The 17266-nt window shown below is 33.8% G+C and overlaps 1 protein-coding gene across 6 annotated transcripts in view; it reads right to left on the bottom strand.

Moving 5' to 3' along the window:
- Positions 1 to 2905: 2905 nt before the first annotated feature.
- Positions 2906 to 17266, bottom strand: part of AP3S1 (adaptor related protein complex 3 subunit sigma 1) — a 65584-nt gene continuing 51223 nt past the window's right edge. For 2 of the 6 annotated variants that reach the window (XM_019727834.3, XM_074328585.2), the window contains 2 exons: positions 13452 to 13559; positions 2906 to 4433 (listed from right to left, as the gene is read on the bottom strand). In XM_019727834.3, coding sequence (XP_019583393.1) covers positions 4305 to 4433; positions 13452 to 13559 — 237 coding nt within the window. In that variant the 3' untranslated portion in view covers positions 2906 to 4304. Of the gene's footprint in view, positions 4434 to 5675; positions 5724 to 10108; positions 10150 to 13451; positions 13560 to 17266 lie in introns of all 6 variants that reach the window. The other 4 variants (XR_002137042.3, XM_019727835.3, XM_074328587.2 and 1 more) reach the window with 4 other exon arrangements.

The raw sequence follows: 17266 nt of genomic DNA, 5'->3' as shown, positions 1-17266 counted from the left end.
GGTGGCAGCAGGCCTCGGAGTGTCCTGGCTTTTGCAGAGCTACTTCAGGCCCAGTACTGGTGGCAGCCATCCCTGGTTCACAGCGTGGCCTCTCTGATAGGCCTCCAGGTTTAGTACAGCCAGTGACCAACCACCAATTGTTTTGTAGCTCCTACCAGGTAGGTTGTCCCTGGCCAGTCACAAGCAATGGATGACCTGGGCATGCAACAGAGCCCCTGCCAAAAAGACCCAGAAATAGCATACTTGGGGAATGGCTTCAGAACACAGCAGAGTACCACCCAATTAGACCCACAAGCAGCACACCCAAAGTACGGTCTCAACAGGCACCAGAGCCCACTGGGGAGAATCCCACTCCAAGGGGTAAGCCTACTGCACAGCAGCCCATAAGCTGTGGACATGGCGAAACCCCATAGCCAGTCAGCCTGAGGGTCAGGTCATTCCCAGCCACTGATGTGCAAATAGCAATCAAGGCTTGACTGTAACAGGAGGGAGGGCACACAACCCACAAAGGGGACACTCCTGGAATACACGTCACAGGTGACCAGGAAGACTGAACCACTGGGCCCCACAGGGCACCTATGTAAGACCATCCAACCAAGACTGGGAGATGTAGCAGATCTACCAAATACATAGAAACAAACACAGAGAGGCAGCCAAAATGAGGAAACAAAGAAGTACATCCCAAATGAAAAAGCAGGAGAAAACTCCAAAAAAGAACTAAATGAAAAGGAGATGAGCAACCTACCAGGTACAGAGTTCAAAACAATGGGTATAATGATGCTCAGGAACTTAGTGAGAACCTCAACAAGGAGATAGCAAGCATAAAAAAGGACACAGAAACTATAAAAAAGAACCAGTAAGAAATGAATAATATAATAACTGAAATGAAGAATGCACTAGGAATCACCAGCAGACTAAATAAAGCAGAGGATCGAATCAGCAATTTGGAAGACAGGGTAGCAGAAAACACCCAACTGAAACAGTAAAAAGATAAAAAAAAAATTTAAATGAGGAAAGTTTAAGAGACCTCTGGGAAAACATCAAGCGTGACAACATTTGCATCATAGGGATACCAGGAGAAGAGAGAAAGCAAGGCATTGAGAACCTATTTGAAGAAATGACTGAAAACTTCCCTAACCTGGTGAAGGAAATAGACATACCGTGTTACCCCAAATATAAGACCTAGCCAGACAATCAGCTCTAATGAATCTTTTGGAGCATTAATATTAATGCTCCAAAAATTACGATAAGACCCAGTAGTATATTATATTATTATATTATATTATATTATATTATATTATATTATATTATATTATATTATATTATATTATATTATATCCGGTCTTATAGTATAGTAAAAGAAGACTGGGTGTTATATTAATTTTTGCTCCAACACATTAGAGCTGATTATCTGGCTAGGTCTTATTTTTGGGGAAACACTATACAAGCCCAGGAAGTACAGAGAGTCCCAAATAACATGGAATCAAACAGGCTCACACTTCAACACATCAAAATTAAAACAGCAAAGGTTAAAGATGAAGTGAGAATCTTAAAAGCAGTGAGAGAAAAGGGAACTAATTACTTACAAGTGAGCTCTGATAAGATTGTCAGCTGATTTCTCAACAGAAACTCTGCAGGCCAAAAGGGACTGGTAAGAGATATTCATTGTGATGAAAAGCAAGGACCTACAACCTAGATACTCTATCCAGCAAAACTATCACTTAGAATTGATGGAGAGATAAAGAGCTTCCTAGACAAGAAAAAGCTAAAGGAGTTCCTCACCATCAAGGTAATACCATCAGTATTACAAGGAATCTTAGAGGGACTGCTTTAAGACCAAAAAAAAGAAACAAAAAATATGAATAAAATGACAATAACTACATATCTATCAAAAGTTACTTTCAATGTAAATAGATTAAGTGTTCCAATCAAAAGACATGGAAAGGCTGAATGGATAAGAAAACAAAACCCTTACATATGCCGCCTACAAGGGACTCACTTCAGATTGAAAGACACACAGAGAAAGTAAAGGTCTGGAAAATATATTTTATGAAAATGAAAATAAACAAAAATGCTTGGGTGGCAATATTTATACCAGACAAGAGAGACTCTAAAACAAAGGCTACAACAAGAGACAAACAAGGACCCAGTAATTCCACTTCCGGGTATTTATCTGAAGAAACCCAAAACGCTACTTTGAGGGGATCCATGCATCCATGTGTTCACTGCAGCATTGTTTACAATGGCCAAAATGTGGAGGCAGCCTTGGTGTCTGTCAATGGATAAATGAGTAAAGAGGAGGTGGTACATATATACAGTGGAATATTGATCAGCAATGGAAGGGAATGGGTTCTTGCCATCTGTGGCGGCATGGATGGACCTGGAGGGTGCTGTGCTGAGTGGAGTGCCAGAAAAAGAAAGCCAGATGCTACGTCACTTCGCTTTTATGTGGAATCTAAAGAACAAAAGAAACAAACAAACAAAACAGAAACAAATTCAAAGACACAGAGACTATTTTAATGGTTTAATGGGAGGAGGGTTGGGGGATAGGTGAAAAAGGGAAAGGGATTAAGAAGTACAAATTGGTTGTTAAAAAGTAGTTATCGGGATGTAGGGTACAGCATAAGGAATATAGTCAATATTATAATAACTATGTATGGTGTCAGGTGTGTACTAGATTTATTCGAGTGATAGATGGGAGGAGTGTTGGGGGCAGGCTGAAAAAGGTAAAGGGGTTAATAATTACAAATTGGTAGTTACAAAATAGTCATGGGGATGTAAAGCATACCGAATATAGTCAAGAATATGGTAATAACTATGTATAGTGTCAGGTGGGTACTTGACTAGACAGGGGGATCACTTGTTTTCTGTGAACTGACAGAAATCCCAATAATCACAGACTGAATTTTCTGTTGCCTTAACAAGATGAGGCTTAGAGTCAGATTAATTTTATTTAAGAAAAAATAAAGTGATTTTTCTTACATTCCAGAGCTTGGAGTAAAATTCATACATACCACAAATCTAAGGAAATGTTTCCAAGAGAACATTTGAGGAGGGAGGACTAGAACCGTAGGAAAATCTTAGTCTAGCTAGAAGAGGGACCCCACTCATGGTTCACAAGATATACAAGACCAAATAAGAAAATGTGGGCCAATTATGAGAAATCACAATATGAGAGTGTTAGGACTTAAGAAAATAATTTAGCTTTTCATTTTCTGAGCAAGAAGGGCTCAGATGCAAGGTTTAAACTTATATGTATAAAACAGATTTTGCAATTTTTAGAAAAAGATTTGTCATCTCTCACTCTAGATCTCATCCTACACAACGTGCTATGAGATACAGTGGTACCTCAGTTTTCGAATGTCTCCGTTGACGAATATTTCGGTTTACAAACGCTGTAAATTTCATGGATCTATGGTATCATTAGATAGTAACATTCATGCTAAGTTTGCGGTTTTAGGGGTTGATTTTAAAGGTTTGGAATGGATTAATCCATTTCCCATTACTTTCTATGAGGAAACCGCACCTGTTTTCGAACGTTTCAGAACTTGAATGGTCTTCGGGAACAGATCATGTTCGAAAACCGAGGTACCACAGTACACTACTCGATTGTGAAATAACTGAGCTTTACAATAATTCAGTGAGTTTCTGAATAGTAAAAACGTAAATATAAATTTTAAAAAATCAACATTAACAGCTTCTTAACAGTGATAAAATATAGTTTTATTTACTTTGTTGAGTCAGAGGGTCGTAAAAAAAATTATTGCTAAAGTAGATATCAGGCAAACAGAAAGGTGCTTTAGAAGTCCAGTTACCTTGGAGTTTATTTAAACTAAGAGAAAAAGGTCATAATGTTTTCATGCAATACATACTTGGTTCTTTAAATAACAATCGTGACAAATAACAGAAATAATTAAGGAATGCTGCACCTGTGATCCATACAAAACAGCAACATTATGGATTATACATAATTTAAAGAAATGTCTCAAACACTTTTTGAAATACTGTTGTAGCCAATACATAGAGAGGCATGCCTTAGTGGGCATAGGAATGCAATTAAGAAAAAAAAAAAAAAAAAAAGAAACAAAATCACACCGGAACTACTCAATTTCTTCAAAATCACTGAGCAAGAAAAGCAACATTGAACCGCCATACTGATTTTACACAACTTCTATACAGTACCTTGACTTAAATCCAAGAGCAAAAGTTAAGACTCTCCTCCTCTATTTTTGGTAAACAACTGCATGGTAAACTTAGATGACTTTTCCCCCTGGATTTTACCTGGGAGTGGCCTTTAAAATTTTTTATTTAAAAGAGGGCAGGTTTGGCACTTTTATACTGATGTCACCAATGTTAATATTTCTTGGGATCTCAGGAAGATTCATATTCTTTACAGCTGATACAGCACGGGCTGGAGCTCCCGCTAAGCCAGCCTGTATACAGAAGCAAATAAAAGAAAAAGAAAATGTACAACTCAGATGTAGCTCATCAAAGCACTAAAAATGGAGGACAATGATAAAAGGTTTTCATATAACAAGCTTAGAGACAAGATGGTAGTTTGAATTGGTATGGGATGGTTACTTTGAAATACTAATCTATAAAGAGAAAACAGTTGACACATTAAAAAAATACAGTGAACACATGCAATGATAACAATGTAAAGATTTAAATACAAATTAAACTGTACTACTTAGATATTACACATAATATTCAAATGACAAAAGCTAGATCTTCAACTATATTAACAGACACATAAGTATGAAGCATATTTTAGATTAGTTTCCTTATTAAACATCTCTTGCAACAATTGTGATATATTTTGGGTTTTTCTGATTTTAAAATGGCATTTTTATAAATATATGCTGTGAAATAAAAACTAAAAGTAATAGGTCATGCTTATTTATAAGTTTCTTTACTTAGGGCTAACCCCTTAAAACATTTCAAAACAATAAAAATATTTTAAAATTATTTTTTAAATTGTGGAGGGAATTTAAATTTTCTAGGGAAGTCCAGAATATTAAAAATCAGTCTTTTAAAATAAGTCTCAATCCAAAGAAAACAGTTCTGCCTAAAAACGAAACACCAACATAGGGATCAGTCCAACCTTTGATGCATTAGTAAATATAATGATTACAAATATTTTGTCATATCAAGTAGATTCAACATGTTTAGTTTACAAAATATAAATGTAAAGAATAGCATAAATATAAAAGATAGTATATATGTATGTAAACTTTAAAATTCCTAGTACTATTAATGTACAGTATTTGGCTTTCATCTTAGTAGGAAAATTTATAATTTTATGAAGTAATTTTGAAAGAAAATACGCTTAAAAAAGAAAAATGAATATACATCATTTTTCTCCATTAGCTACATCAAAAGTCTTCACATTTTTAAGGTTTGGTTTAATTTATATATATACCATTAGAGTTCATCAATTTTTATTCAGGCTATATAATAACACATCTCAGTTCAGTGGCATACATCGTCTTGCACAAAAGCAGACAATTAACAAAAACAAATCTTCCACTTTGCTTAGATTACGTATGTAACAGACAATGCTTGTGTAATTAGATACACTAATTTTAAAGTCCCTTTTTGTAATTTTTGTTTTTTTCTCTTATGTAATCCTACCTGTTTTGTTAATTAAAAAATAATAATAATAAAGCTGTTACCTGAGAAAAATCTTGACTGATACAAAATAGGCCAGTGTAAACTATTTGCTGAATAAAGGATACAAACATTGTTAAGCAATGAAATAAAAGCCATGGATTATCAAGTCAGAATTGGAAATAATAGAAAAAATCAGTAAAATAATATTAATAATAGATATGGTCCACATAGGCAATGATAAGGTCGATATGGATAAAACATTCCATACCTAATTAAAGATTGAGTAGGGCTGGGAATTCAATTTTTCTCATTTAATAGGGGTTGTTTTTGATGTATAACTAAAAGTTTGACCGCTACATTTATACCTACCTGAAGTAATACAGTTTTTGTTACACCCACACTTTCCTCCCACTGTCCCCCAAAATGGAGATACAAATGAATATTACTTAGGGCACCATGAATCATATTCAAAGGGATCATTTCAGGTTCAATGTCTAGCTGCAAAAATTTAGAATGGTATAGGACCAAAGAAGTATTCAGTTCAAATAACTTTACTATGCTGTAGGCTCTCTTCCTTTTACCAGGAAGTATGTTATCTGCCAAAGGAACAAAAATTATTTTACAAACTTATAAACATCCTGGAGTTAGTATCATTTTTCCAGGTAGAAGGATTTTGTAATTTTTCTAAATAACAAACCGATTTGCCACTATTTTTACTTTGAAATTTCTATATAGGATACCAATGATATATAGACTACAGAAAAGGTACTGATAAGATATTTGAATATAAATATTATTTAAAAGCATGAATTATTATTAGAGGATTTTATAACAGAGAGAAAAGGTAGGGGTGTGTGTGTGTGTGTGTGTGTGTGTGTGTGTGTATTTTACTGGATGCTATGCTTTATATTTTATAGTTAAGATAATATTTTTCAGTATCAAATCAAATATAATTGTCAAGAAGCCTTCTTTACCAGAATATCCTGTACCATGAACAGCTAAACTAAAGCAAAGAAAATGAGAATAAAAAGTCATCCTGTTAAATTTCATTAGATTAAGTCGTTTCTTTGACCAAAGATGGTGTCGATTGTTGGCTGCTAATAAGAATACATCAAGTCAATATAGCAATTGATTTAAATAGCATATATGTGCCAAGTTCTTATTATGTAAAACCAAAAGAAGTTTCTAAGTACAACAAACTACAATCCTTCTAAACATAAGCAGCAAGCCATAGACATGCAAAGGATGGTAACTATTCAGAACACGCAAATGAATTAAGAGAATCAAATTATTTCTCAAGCATGTTCAATACTTTCCTGTAGAACGTCAAGAATTTAAATGGTATGAAATTTAAAAATTGTAATGTGTATATAAATTGGGTTTTAATTAAACTAGCATTTTAAGAAATCAGATTCTATAGAATAGAAGGACAGTTGATCAGTAAATAGATGCTTAAATGAGCTATCAATGTTTATATAAAAAAACTTAAGGCTTAAAAAAAAAAATACTTCATGTCACCAGGTAGTCAACACCCAAACTGCTATAAAATCAACTTCATGTTTCAGACTTCCAGAAAGTGAAGTCTGAAACACGTTTATTAAAGAATAAAATGTAAAATAGGTAATTTACCATTAGTAAATCAGTTTCCAACACAGAGGTGTAATTTTCATCTTAGTTAAAATTTTTTTCTGTAAGATACACTCAAAGCAACAAGATAACTTTTACTAACACTCAAATTTTTCAACACTAAAATTTACAGAAATTAAGTTTACCTGACTTGTTAGTAGTATATACAATTTAAAATATAAAAAGAAGATATTTCTGACAGTACAACATAGTTCTTAAAGATTTAATATTTTACAGTTGACACAAGCAGAAATAAAAAGAATGAAACCCTACTGGAGAAATAACTTGTTTCCATCTATATTATTTTACTCGAGCACCACCATGGCAGGTAAACTGCAGCAACTCCACTAACAAAAACAAATATGTGAATCCAAAGCAGTTAAGAGTATGAATTGGATGAAAGAATGAAGTACAGTATATAAAAGAATGGTCATGTTTTTTCTCCCATGAGATTAAATAAACAGAATTAAGAGAAAGAAAACAAAATGAAGTCTGCAAGTATACCAAAATGAGGCCAAACAGATAGAAGACTTATACAGACATAACTCTCGGAAATTTCAAGCACTGAATCACAAAGATAGTAATGGATGGATATGGTTTGTTTTCGATTTTGTTTTTAAATTGCCAGACCCAAAAATAAACAAAATATGTGCAAGCAAAACTGAAAAAAAGCAGCTACTAGTAAAATGTATTTCAAAAAATCTGAAAGTTTCCTTTTCCTCATGCAATAAGCAATTTACTTTCTCAAAGGAAAAAGGAAAGAATCTAAATATTTATTTCATCTAAGACATAAAATACCATTCTACCATCTTAAAATATTTTTTCAAGCTTGAAATATAGCATAAGATGGTAGTTGGAACAATTTGTACATACTAAAACCTTTACACACCCTCCCGGCTGGAAGTTGCTATTTGCACATTCACAATTTTGACCTAATAGCGAAGTGAAAGAACATCAACATAATAAACAGTATTAAATGGTTTCAGACTCAAAATCATTAACAAAATAATGGCAGATCTTGAAACATGTTTTGAACAAAATAGAAAATGTCAATATTTTAATTTCTGAATATAAAGTAGAATAAATTTTAATCTGGGTTCTAATAGACTTGCTCTTTGCTTTAAAGGCAGTGTTTTAATACTGCAATTTTAAACAAAAGAGACTAGAAATGCTGATGCCAATACTCTAATGAGCAAGAACATGGTATTTAAATTTTTTTTTATCAAAATTAAAATATTTAAAAATTGTAAAGCCTTCCAAATTACTAGTCATTTTATATAATCTTCATTTTATCATTTTAATTTCTAGCACAGGATTTGCCTGAGTAAAATAAATATAGCAGACTAACACCATTCATGGATTTAATGTAACTAGTTTTGCCCACTACAAGTGACCTCTGTTCTACTGTAGAACAGAATAACTGTGCATGTCAACATAGCGGGGTGGAACTAACTCACAAGCTGACTCCAACATGTTTCTCAGGCCCACTTTTCTTATTTTACACACTTTGAAAACAGATACTTGATTTAAAAAGAAAGAAAGGTGGGGGAGGGGGAAGTGAATGAGACCATTATGTATTTTGTATTCCAGGGATAAAGTCCTATGGATTGAGGGACCAAAAGTGGTACCCCCAGCTTCATGATATAGCCCATGATCACAGGATAAGAAATTATAAAGCCACCTGTCTGTCGCTACTTCTCAAACACATCCAGAAAGTAATCACTTAGTGGCCAAAAAGCTATGCCAAATACTCAGTGACATTTTCCTAATTAGTAAGGTAGGTAATCTAGTTTGTTAAGTTTACAGATTTTTTTCCTCCATGGTACTTAATAAAGTATTTTCATTTTTAAATTTTTAAATGGGGGCCTAAAAACATTTTCATTTTTCCTGAAATGGCTTTGTATAAAAAAGTTGTTGATCACCACCTACATGGAAATTTTAAAAAAGTAATTCACTCAGTTACCTTATGGTGTGAAAAAAATGCACAGGAAATATCAGAGAAACTTCAATTTTGTAAAGCTAGGAATTTATTAAAAATGTTTGTAATATTTGCCAATATGCTTCACAAAAATATTCAAGGTTTACAATAGTTTATTGAATCTTATGACATGTATGTATGGATGTCAGAAGGTTGCTACAGTGGAAATCCATTTTATTTTGGTCAATATGTTATATTTTTTTAGAGCATTTAATTCAATTTTAGAAGATTCTGATCTTGCTTTTTGTTGGTCACTTTTAGTATGTACCTGTTAGTCAAAACTAGTCAATTCTGTTAAGCAATTCTGTTAAGACTTTGGAACTGAAAACCATTTTGGGGTGGAGGGGGAGGGAAGTAGTATTTAACAGTCATTATTGTAAGCCTTCCCTGCTTCCCACTTTGCAAAACTCTGAAGATTTAGCTTTTGGTTTTTAAATTCACAGCTTCCAAAGCCTAGCAGGCAATTTTATGTCAGAATCCTAATTTAGGAAGATGGAAAAAAAAATCTGTGAGAGTTAAATTAAGATTGGTTCTGCCATATGATGCTCAAAATAAACTCAAATTTTATATACAAAGTAAATTGTCATTTCTACAAAATGGAATTTGTCAGTTAAATGACAATGTTTAAAAAAAACAAAAAATTTAAACTTTCCTTTTACAATGCAGGCAGACAAAACAGAACATGACATCAATGATATACTAGTAAAATACACTAAGTCCAATAAAAGATGAAGAAACTACAAGGAGAAACTAGAATGGAAAATAGGCTACAGGGACTATATGGGTTCATTAACACAAAGAATTTTTGAGTCTGGCCTAAATAATTAATTGCCTTTGACATCATTTTGCTTTCCCTTTGTTAAAGTATATTTTTCTCAAAGTCAGCAATACCTTGTCTACCTGTCCTGTCTGGGAGATTGAAAGATAAAGGTCTGTAAGAGAGAAGAATGGAAAGAGCTAGAAAGATCAGGATGTTCGGAAAAAAGAGGACTGACTTTCAAAAAGTAGTGACTAAATTCAGACCCATTTTTTCATCTTAAAAATAACATGAAATACATAAAAACTAACAAGTCTCCCCAACCCCACCCCTCTACCTCCACCCCCCCCAGGGAATCCCTTCATTCCTAGGCAGATTCCTGGATGCCTCACACTTCTCCCAAACTCCACCCACCTCCCAGCTTAAACCCCGCTTTTCCAAGATCCCACTATTACAGTAAACCGTTTCTCTATCAAAGCAGGATGGACGTAAATACACTTAGAGTACACCTTTGCTTTTTCCCTCTTTAAAGATCTGGGTGATCTTTGCTTCTAACCTGTCTAGGTATTGGGAATTAAACTGGCTCACTTTTGACTGTCACTGAAAATATACTACCTTTAAGCCAAAATAATATCTTCTATTTCTGACAAAGTAAAAGGACCTAGATAGATCCATGTTGTATTTTAAAAGCTGTATCTTAACTATACCCAAGCTGATTTTTAAAAGATAAATGCTATTCTAAATATTATTAAATTAATTTCAAAAATATGATAACCAGGTCTTGTCATCAATAATGATACTCTGGATTTTAATTAAGTCTTTTGGTAAGGTTTTGCTTACATAATAAATTTTAACTAAAATTTAGAACGACTCAGATTAATAAAAGCTTATAGATTGCTCTCAAGTAATTTTGGATTATTCTGCAGTCATGTTTGGTAGATAGAACCAATTTAAGTAAGATGGAAATTGAACCTATATGAAATTTTTTGACCTTTAAGTTTGTCTGGAATAAAGCCAGTAGCCTTCCAAACATACTTACACTATATGAAAATTATTGAAAAATCACCCAAAATCAACATTATTTTTCAACACAATTTCTTAAAATACGATCAGGACTAAATGGCGTCACTTCGACCCCAAATCCTATTTTATAATTAAAATATTAGCAGACATCACATATAGAGAAACACTTGATAAATATATAATGATGTGGTCTATCCTTAATCAGATTTAAAACATACTTTCTTGTAAAGGAGAAACTAATCTGGTAGCGGATAACAACTGACTATATGTTAAAAGATGATCAGTGGATGAAAAATGTAAGTATTCACTAATATTCAAAACCATTTTAAAAAGCACTGCTTCTGTAAAAGGATTTCTGTTATAGTATTCTTGTAACTATACATTCCATAAAAATGTAAATTCTGTATTTAAAATGCTCTTAAGAGATGAAAAAATGTTCATTAACAAAGTTTTATTGGACAATTAAAATGCAAATATTCATTGTCCAATTATTATAGGTCCTTTATAAGTTTTGTCAATATCATATATAGCAAACTAAGGAGAAAAAGAAAAAAAACAGGACACCACTAGTGGAAAGCAGTTAACTACCTGGAAATGTGAAAATTCCAGACAAGAAATCAATACATTTCTAAAGAAGATTACAAAGAATTTACAAATTACCATGTATCCATTCACTTTAGACTGATTATTAATGGCTTGTGTCACTGTCTATCTCTTGGCATTTAAAATCTATATCCATACAGTTTTGTAATACAAAGTTTAACAGATTACATAATTTTCAAATTATCATTTTAAGACTTTAAAAACTATATCTTAGAGTTTATAGTAAATCTTTTAGTATGTAAGATTGAAAACCAACCACACTAAATAATATTCTGAGTCCTTGTCCTAAAACAAAATTTTCTCTATTAATCTAGTTTATGTTTTCCCTTTTCAAAAACCAGTATTTTAAAAATTGGCTATAGAACACACACAAAAGATACCCAATTACTTAAAAGTCATAATTTTAAGCTTTCACTATTACAAGTCTCTCATTTGGGAAACCAATAGGGATGGTAAATTCAGATGAGGAGAAATGCAGGACTATTTTACTTTTAAATAAAAGATTGGGAAATGTTTTTATACATAGCTTTACCTGCTTCTAACCCTCCGATTTCAGATTTATCCATCATCCCATGTGTTTTACTCAATTTCAGTGAGCACAGCATTGTGTTAAACTGACCCTCGACAGTGCAAACAAGATAATAATTCTTCAGAACTCACCTGTTGTAAATTTTTGCTAGCATATTTTAATACCTTGCTGCTTTTATAGTAATATTTACTTTATATCAACCAAACACCTGAACTTGTACTAATAATTATAAATAAAATATATTTTCCTAATCTGAATGATGACTATAAATAACAAAGATAAGAGTATCCTCAAACAAGTACAGTGTTGAATGAGATATTGAGACTATTCATCTTTCAAAACGTCTGCTACAGTAAACAACCAAAATAATGTGAACTTGAGTAGGTCAGCTACAGCACCTGTTACTGATATTCAGCCTAATACATGAGAGAAAAGTCACTAAAATTCTAAAATAGGGTTTTATACAATGCTAATAGTGCTGGATGGTCCTCATTCACCCAATCTAACAGCACAGTTAACCATGTATATATAACTAACCAAATCTTTCTCTTATAGACTGCAATAAAAGCCATGAATACATGTATCATTGAATATAAATGTGACTTAACAAACTTGTCAGTGACCTTTGAGAAGGATCCAGAATTAAAAGAGTAAGGCACTGAATTTCTTTTTTCAATACGTACTTAGGCTTGTTAAGCCATTGTCTTTCCTTTCCTTTTGTAAATTTATGTACCTTTAAAGTATCAATTTTAAGATTTCCTTGATAATTACTGACTAATGTTTTACAAAGCAAATACAGGTGCCAAAAAAATGTACACACATTTTAAGAAAGGAAAACTGTATTAAAATTGTAATACTCAATATATACGGATAACAAAGGATGAACACAAGTCACGTTTGACTTCTGCAATTACAAGAGGTGCTCAAAGTGGTTACCAGCAGTGTCTAGACACTTCTGACAATGGCGAACTACTGCTTCACCAAAGTGTCCACTTGCATACATTTTTGTGGCACCACAGTATTGATTTCATTTTTCAAATAAATACTTTCTTTTTTAAGCAATAAGAACTTGGAATTGTGTTAATTTACCCAAGGCAGTTATGACTGTGGCTAAAAGAAGAATGCACAAAACTATCTGGTGGATAGTAGTCACTGAACATTTAGCATACTAAAATTTGTATATTCCATTTTTAAAAACTGAGTAAGCATACCTGCAGTACCTAAAGGGTGATACTGAAGGACAAACAGTGAAAGCTACAAATCAAGCACAATTTATGATCATGCTTACTACCCTTATTAACTAGAGCACTTTCCATTCTTACCTCAGATTTCTCCAGTTTATTTTGTGCATCAATTTGTGTAACAATCTCATTCATGTTGGTCTCCAATACCATTCCCCCCATCACCATTTCTGCAAGAATATTGTGAACCTAAAGGAAAAAATAGTACACACCTATAAAGAAAACTCACTACAAAAACATTTCATAATTTCAGTAGTTTTTGTTCCAAATACCACTGTATTTATTTTATACGTATGAGCTGTAAAATACAATAATTTGGAGTAACGGTTCATAATTCACTTTTGTCACTACTGTTAAGCCTTCGGCAGTTACATAACCTCTTTAAGTCTTAGTTTAATGGGCTGTAAAACAGAGATAATAGTACCTTCTTCATAGATTGATTGCTGAAAGGTTAAATGAAGTCATTCATGGAAGTGCCCAAAACAAAGTAAATGATCAATAAACATCAGCTACCATTATTATCAAGTTTAATGTTAAAAAAAAAAAAAAAAAAAAAAGATCTACAAGGGCCTTTTATACTAGATTTTTAGCTAATAACTATGAAGTTGTTTTATGCTCAAGGTACTTAATGAAGCTATATGGCATCACTATAAGCTCTAAATTGAAAACAAGTGAAATACTGTTTTTTATTTTAGGTACTTTAATGATGCTTTTACCCCAAAGCCCTCTCTGTATGAAATACTGATATTTTTTAATCATCAAATACATCTTCTGACTAAAAATAGTGTCATTGGGGAAAAAAAATATAACTCAAGTGTTTTTTTCATAAGGTGTTTATTGGGTCAAAAATCACCAATTCAAATCTGAATTAAATTTCACAGAATAGTATACTCTGCTATAATTTTTTAAAAATAATGTGGTGGCATTAAGAACGGAGACTTTGAAATTCAATAGATGTAAATACTGATTCTACCATTTATTAATGATATGCCCTTCAGCAGTTACATGACCTCTCTGAGTCTGTCACCATATCTGTAAAATAGAGATAGAAATAGTATAGGCATAGGATTATCATAAGAATAATTCATGTAACATGCTTAGCACAGTACGTGTAAGTAGTACTTTTTAAACAAAAATTCTTTTTGGTTAAGTATATAATTACATTATTTGATTTTCATTTCTTTATAAGATTTCGTGCAAATGTACTCATAGTTTTAAAAATATCCTATCATTATTTACTAATTTTTCATGATGGCAAGATGGACATCTCACCTACAAATATTGAATAAAGAATTATAGAAATTACTTTTCCTAGCAAACAACACAAAACCAGAAGCCACAATTGTTTTTAAAAACTAGTGCTAAATACCATCACTTCTACTTCTATCTTTTCTGTTACTAGATATCATTATTAAAGCTGTATTTTGATGCTGTGTTTATGATATCTGATTTAATTCTCATATTAATTTTTGTTAAAGCTCAGAATAAACCAGCTTACTAATATGTGGCAAACTAACAATTCAAACCTAAATCTAAATCCAATTCCTTGCTTTCTTCTGTTAACAATAAATGAAACGGACACAGCTAATTAATTTTTAGTCACAATCTATGAAAATTTAATTAAAGGTCAAGAAGGTGATTAGGTAATAAAATGACTTTATAATAGCTAATAGGTACTGCATTCATTAAAACTTCTTTTTCAGCAGTGGAACTTCATGTCTTCTTTTTAAAACAAATTCTCATGAGAAAAGCACAATTTGTAATATTGATAAAAGTGTAGCAACTACACCATCCCACTTTGCTCAGGCTCTCTTGTGGGTTCATCCTTTTATACAATGTATTACTTACTGTCTTTCTAGAAACACCTCAGAACACAAGCACTAAAGTAGTGGAAACCATAAATTTCAGTATTAAGGAAATATCTACTAAGTTTAGAGGTATCAAAATATAAGCCTGCAAATGTGGGTCATACCCAAGAAATTCTAGCAATGTATATCAATTTAAGTAAGATAAGAACTAGTATGCACATTTGTCCTCAGAGTAAAAATAACTGCTATGAAAGCAAATTTGGAAATCTAGAAGAGACAGAAAACACAAATGAAGGGCCTGTGAGCTAAATCCTTAAAGAAACATAATCTCAGGGCGGCCAGATGGCTCAGTTGGTTAGAGAGTGAGCTCTGAACAACAGGGTTGCTGGTTCAATTCCCACATGGGCCAGTGGGCTGTGCCCTCTACAACTAGATTGAAAACAACCAGCTGCCGCTGAGCTGCCAGAGGGGCAGCCAGATGGCTCATTTGATTCCAGCATGAGCTCTTAACAAAGTTGCTGGTTCAATTCCCACATGGGATGGTGGGGTGTGACCCCTGCAACTAAGATTGAAAAAAAAACAAACCAGCGACTGGACTTGGAGCTGAGCTGTGCCCTCCACTACTAGATTGAAGGACAAAGACTTGGAGCTGATGGGCCCGGGGAAACACACTGTTCCCCAATATTCCCCAATTAAAAATAAAAAAGAAAGAAACATAATCTCATTTATTATAAATAAATGCCTAAAAACCATTCTTGGTGAGACACTAGACATTACGCAGAAATTCAAGGAGATAAACAGTATGGGAATGAGAATTACTAATTGGAAGGCTACTCCAATATTATCAAGATTGTGGTATCCAAAGTAAAGTATGTCACATAAGGAGGGGAAATTTAGAGGCTGAACATAGTATGTCCAGTGACGGGAAAATTTATGTTTCAAGAATTGGGAAGAATTTTTGGCAGAATTAATATGAGAACAAGGATGATAATGGCAGCTAGTGTGAGTGGCCGGCAGCCGGCGAGAGCTGCCCTGAGCTGCCAACCAGACCAACAACTGGCAACCAACTGCCTCGGGGGGGGGGGGGGCAGGCCCCGCAAGGCTCATAATACCAGCATGGGCCAGGGAGCTGTGTCCTATACAACGAAACTGAGAAACAACCGGAGTGGGGGGGAGAAGTGGAAGGGGAAAAAATAAAAGAAAGAGGATGATGAAAGCTCTGCTTTTAGTGTAGCCAACTCATATGATTAACATATTCCATTATTTTGTTTTATAAATTTTACTTAAAACAGGTTTTTATGGAAATAAAAGGGTGACAATATGTCCGTACTATAACTAATCTACTAAACTCTTTGATTCACCTAAAATAAGAGTTCAGTGAGTTTTTACCTTCTTATTTGAATTTTTATAGGTATTTAAGTATTTTTAAAAAGTAGCAAATACAATGTATTTTTCTATTTTTTTTAAAACATGCATGCTTTATTTATCTGTTGCCACGCAGCAGCCTAACCGTCTGTCTCCTCGTACCTCCCCTAAAGAAAGGAGAGTCTCTGAGACGGATCCTTTCAGGGACTTTGCTTCGCCTTTGTACTTGCACCTTATGTCTCCCTGTTTGGCCCCAGAAAGATGGCTGTTAGCCAATGACGAGTAAGATTCCCCATGGGGGGGGGGGGGGAGACAACTCAAGCCAGACATAGCCGAGTGGGGACCAACAGGAGAACCCACGGGGTTGATAGAGGTGGGCACAGCCCCCCACTTTCCCCCGGCTAAGGAGAGCCTCTGCCTCTGTGGTTATATTCCTTCCCAAAACCTGCAGGGGAAGTGATTCAGTGATGTGCTCTCCATCTATTCATATGCATATAGGTTTTGTCCATTGGGGAAGTACGTACATTCTGAGGTTTATGGTTCAACTGCCTGCAGGCAAGGGTGATTGGCTTGAATCAGTTTCCTGTTATAATGTATGGGATTCACAGATCTTGAGATTGACAAGCTTTATCTCCTTTACTTCCCCACCTAACTAATACAAGCTATGTGTAGGCCCCATTCGGGGCTCAGTCCTTGAGGCTGCATTCCCTTGGCCCCGCTTGC

This window comes from Rhinolophus sinicus, chromosome 3, assembly GCF_057876585.1.
Source record: "Rhinolophus sinicus isolate RSI-liver-muscle chromosome 3, RSI-T2T, whole genome shotgun sequence".
Classification (NCBI taxonomy): Eukaryota; Metazoa; Chordata; class Mammalia; order Chiroptera; family Rhinolophidae; genus Rhinolophus; species Rhinolophus sinicus.
Note: the sequence above shows the minus strand (reverse complement) of the source record. Positions and strands in the feature narration are given on the sequence as shown.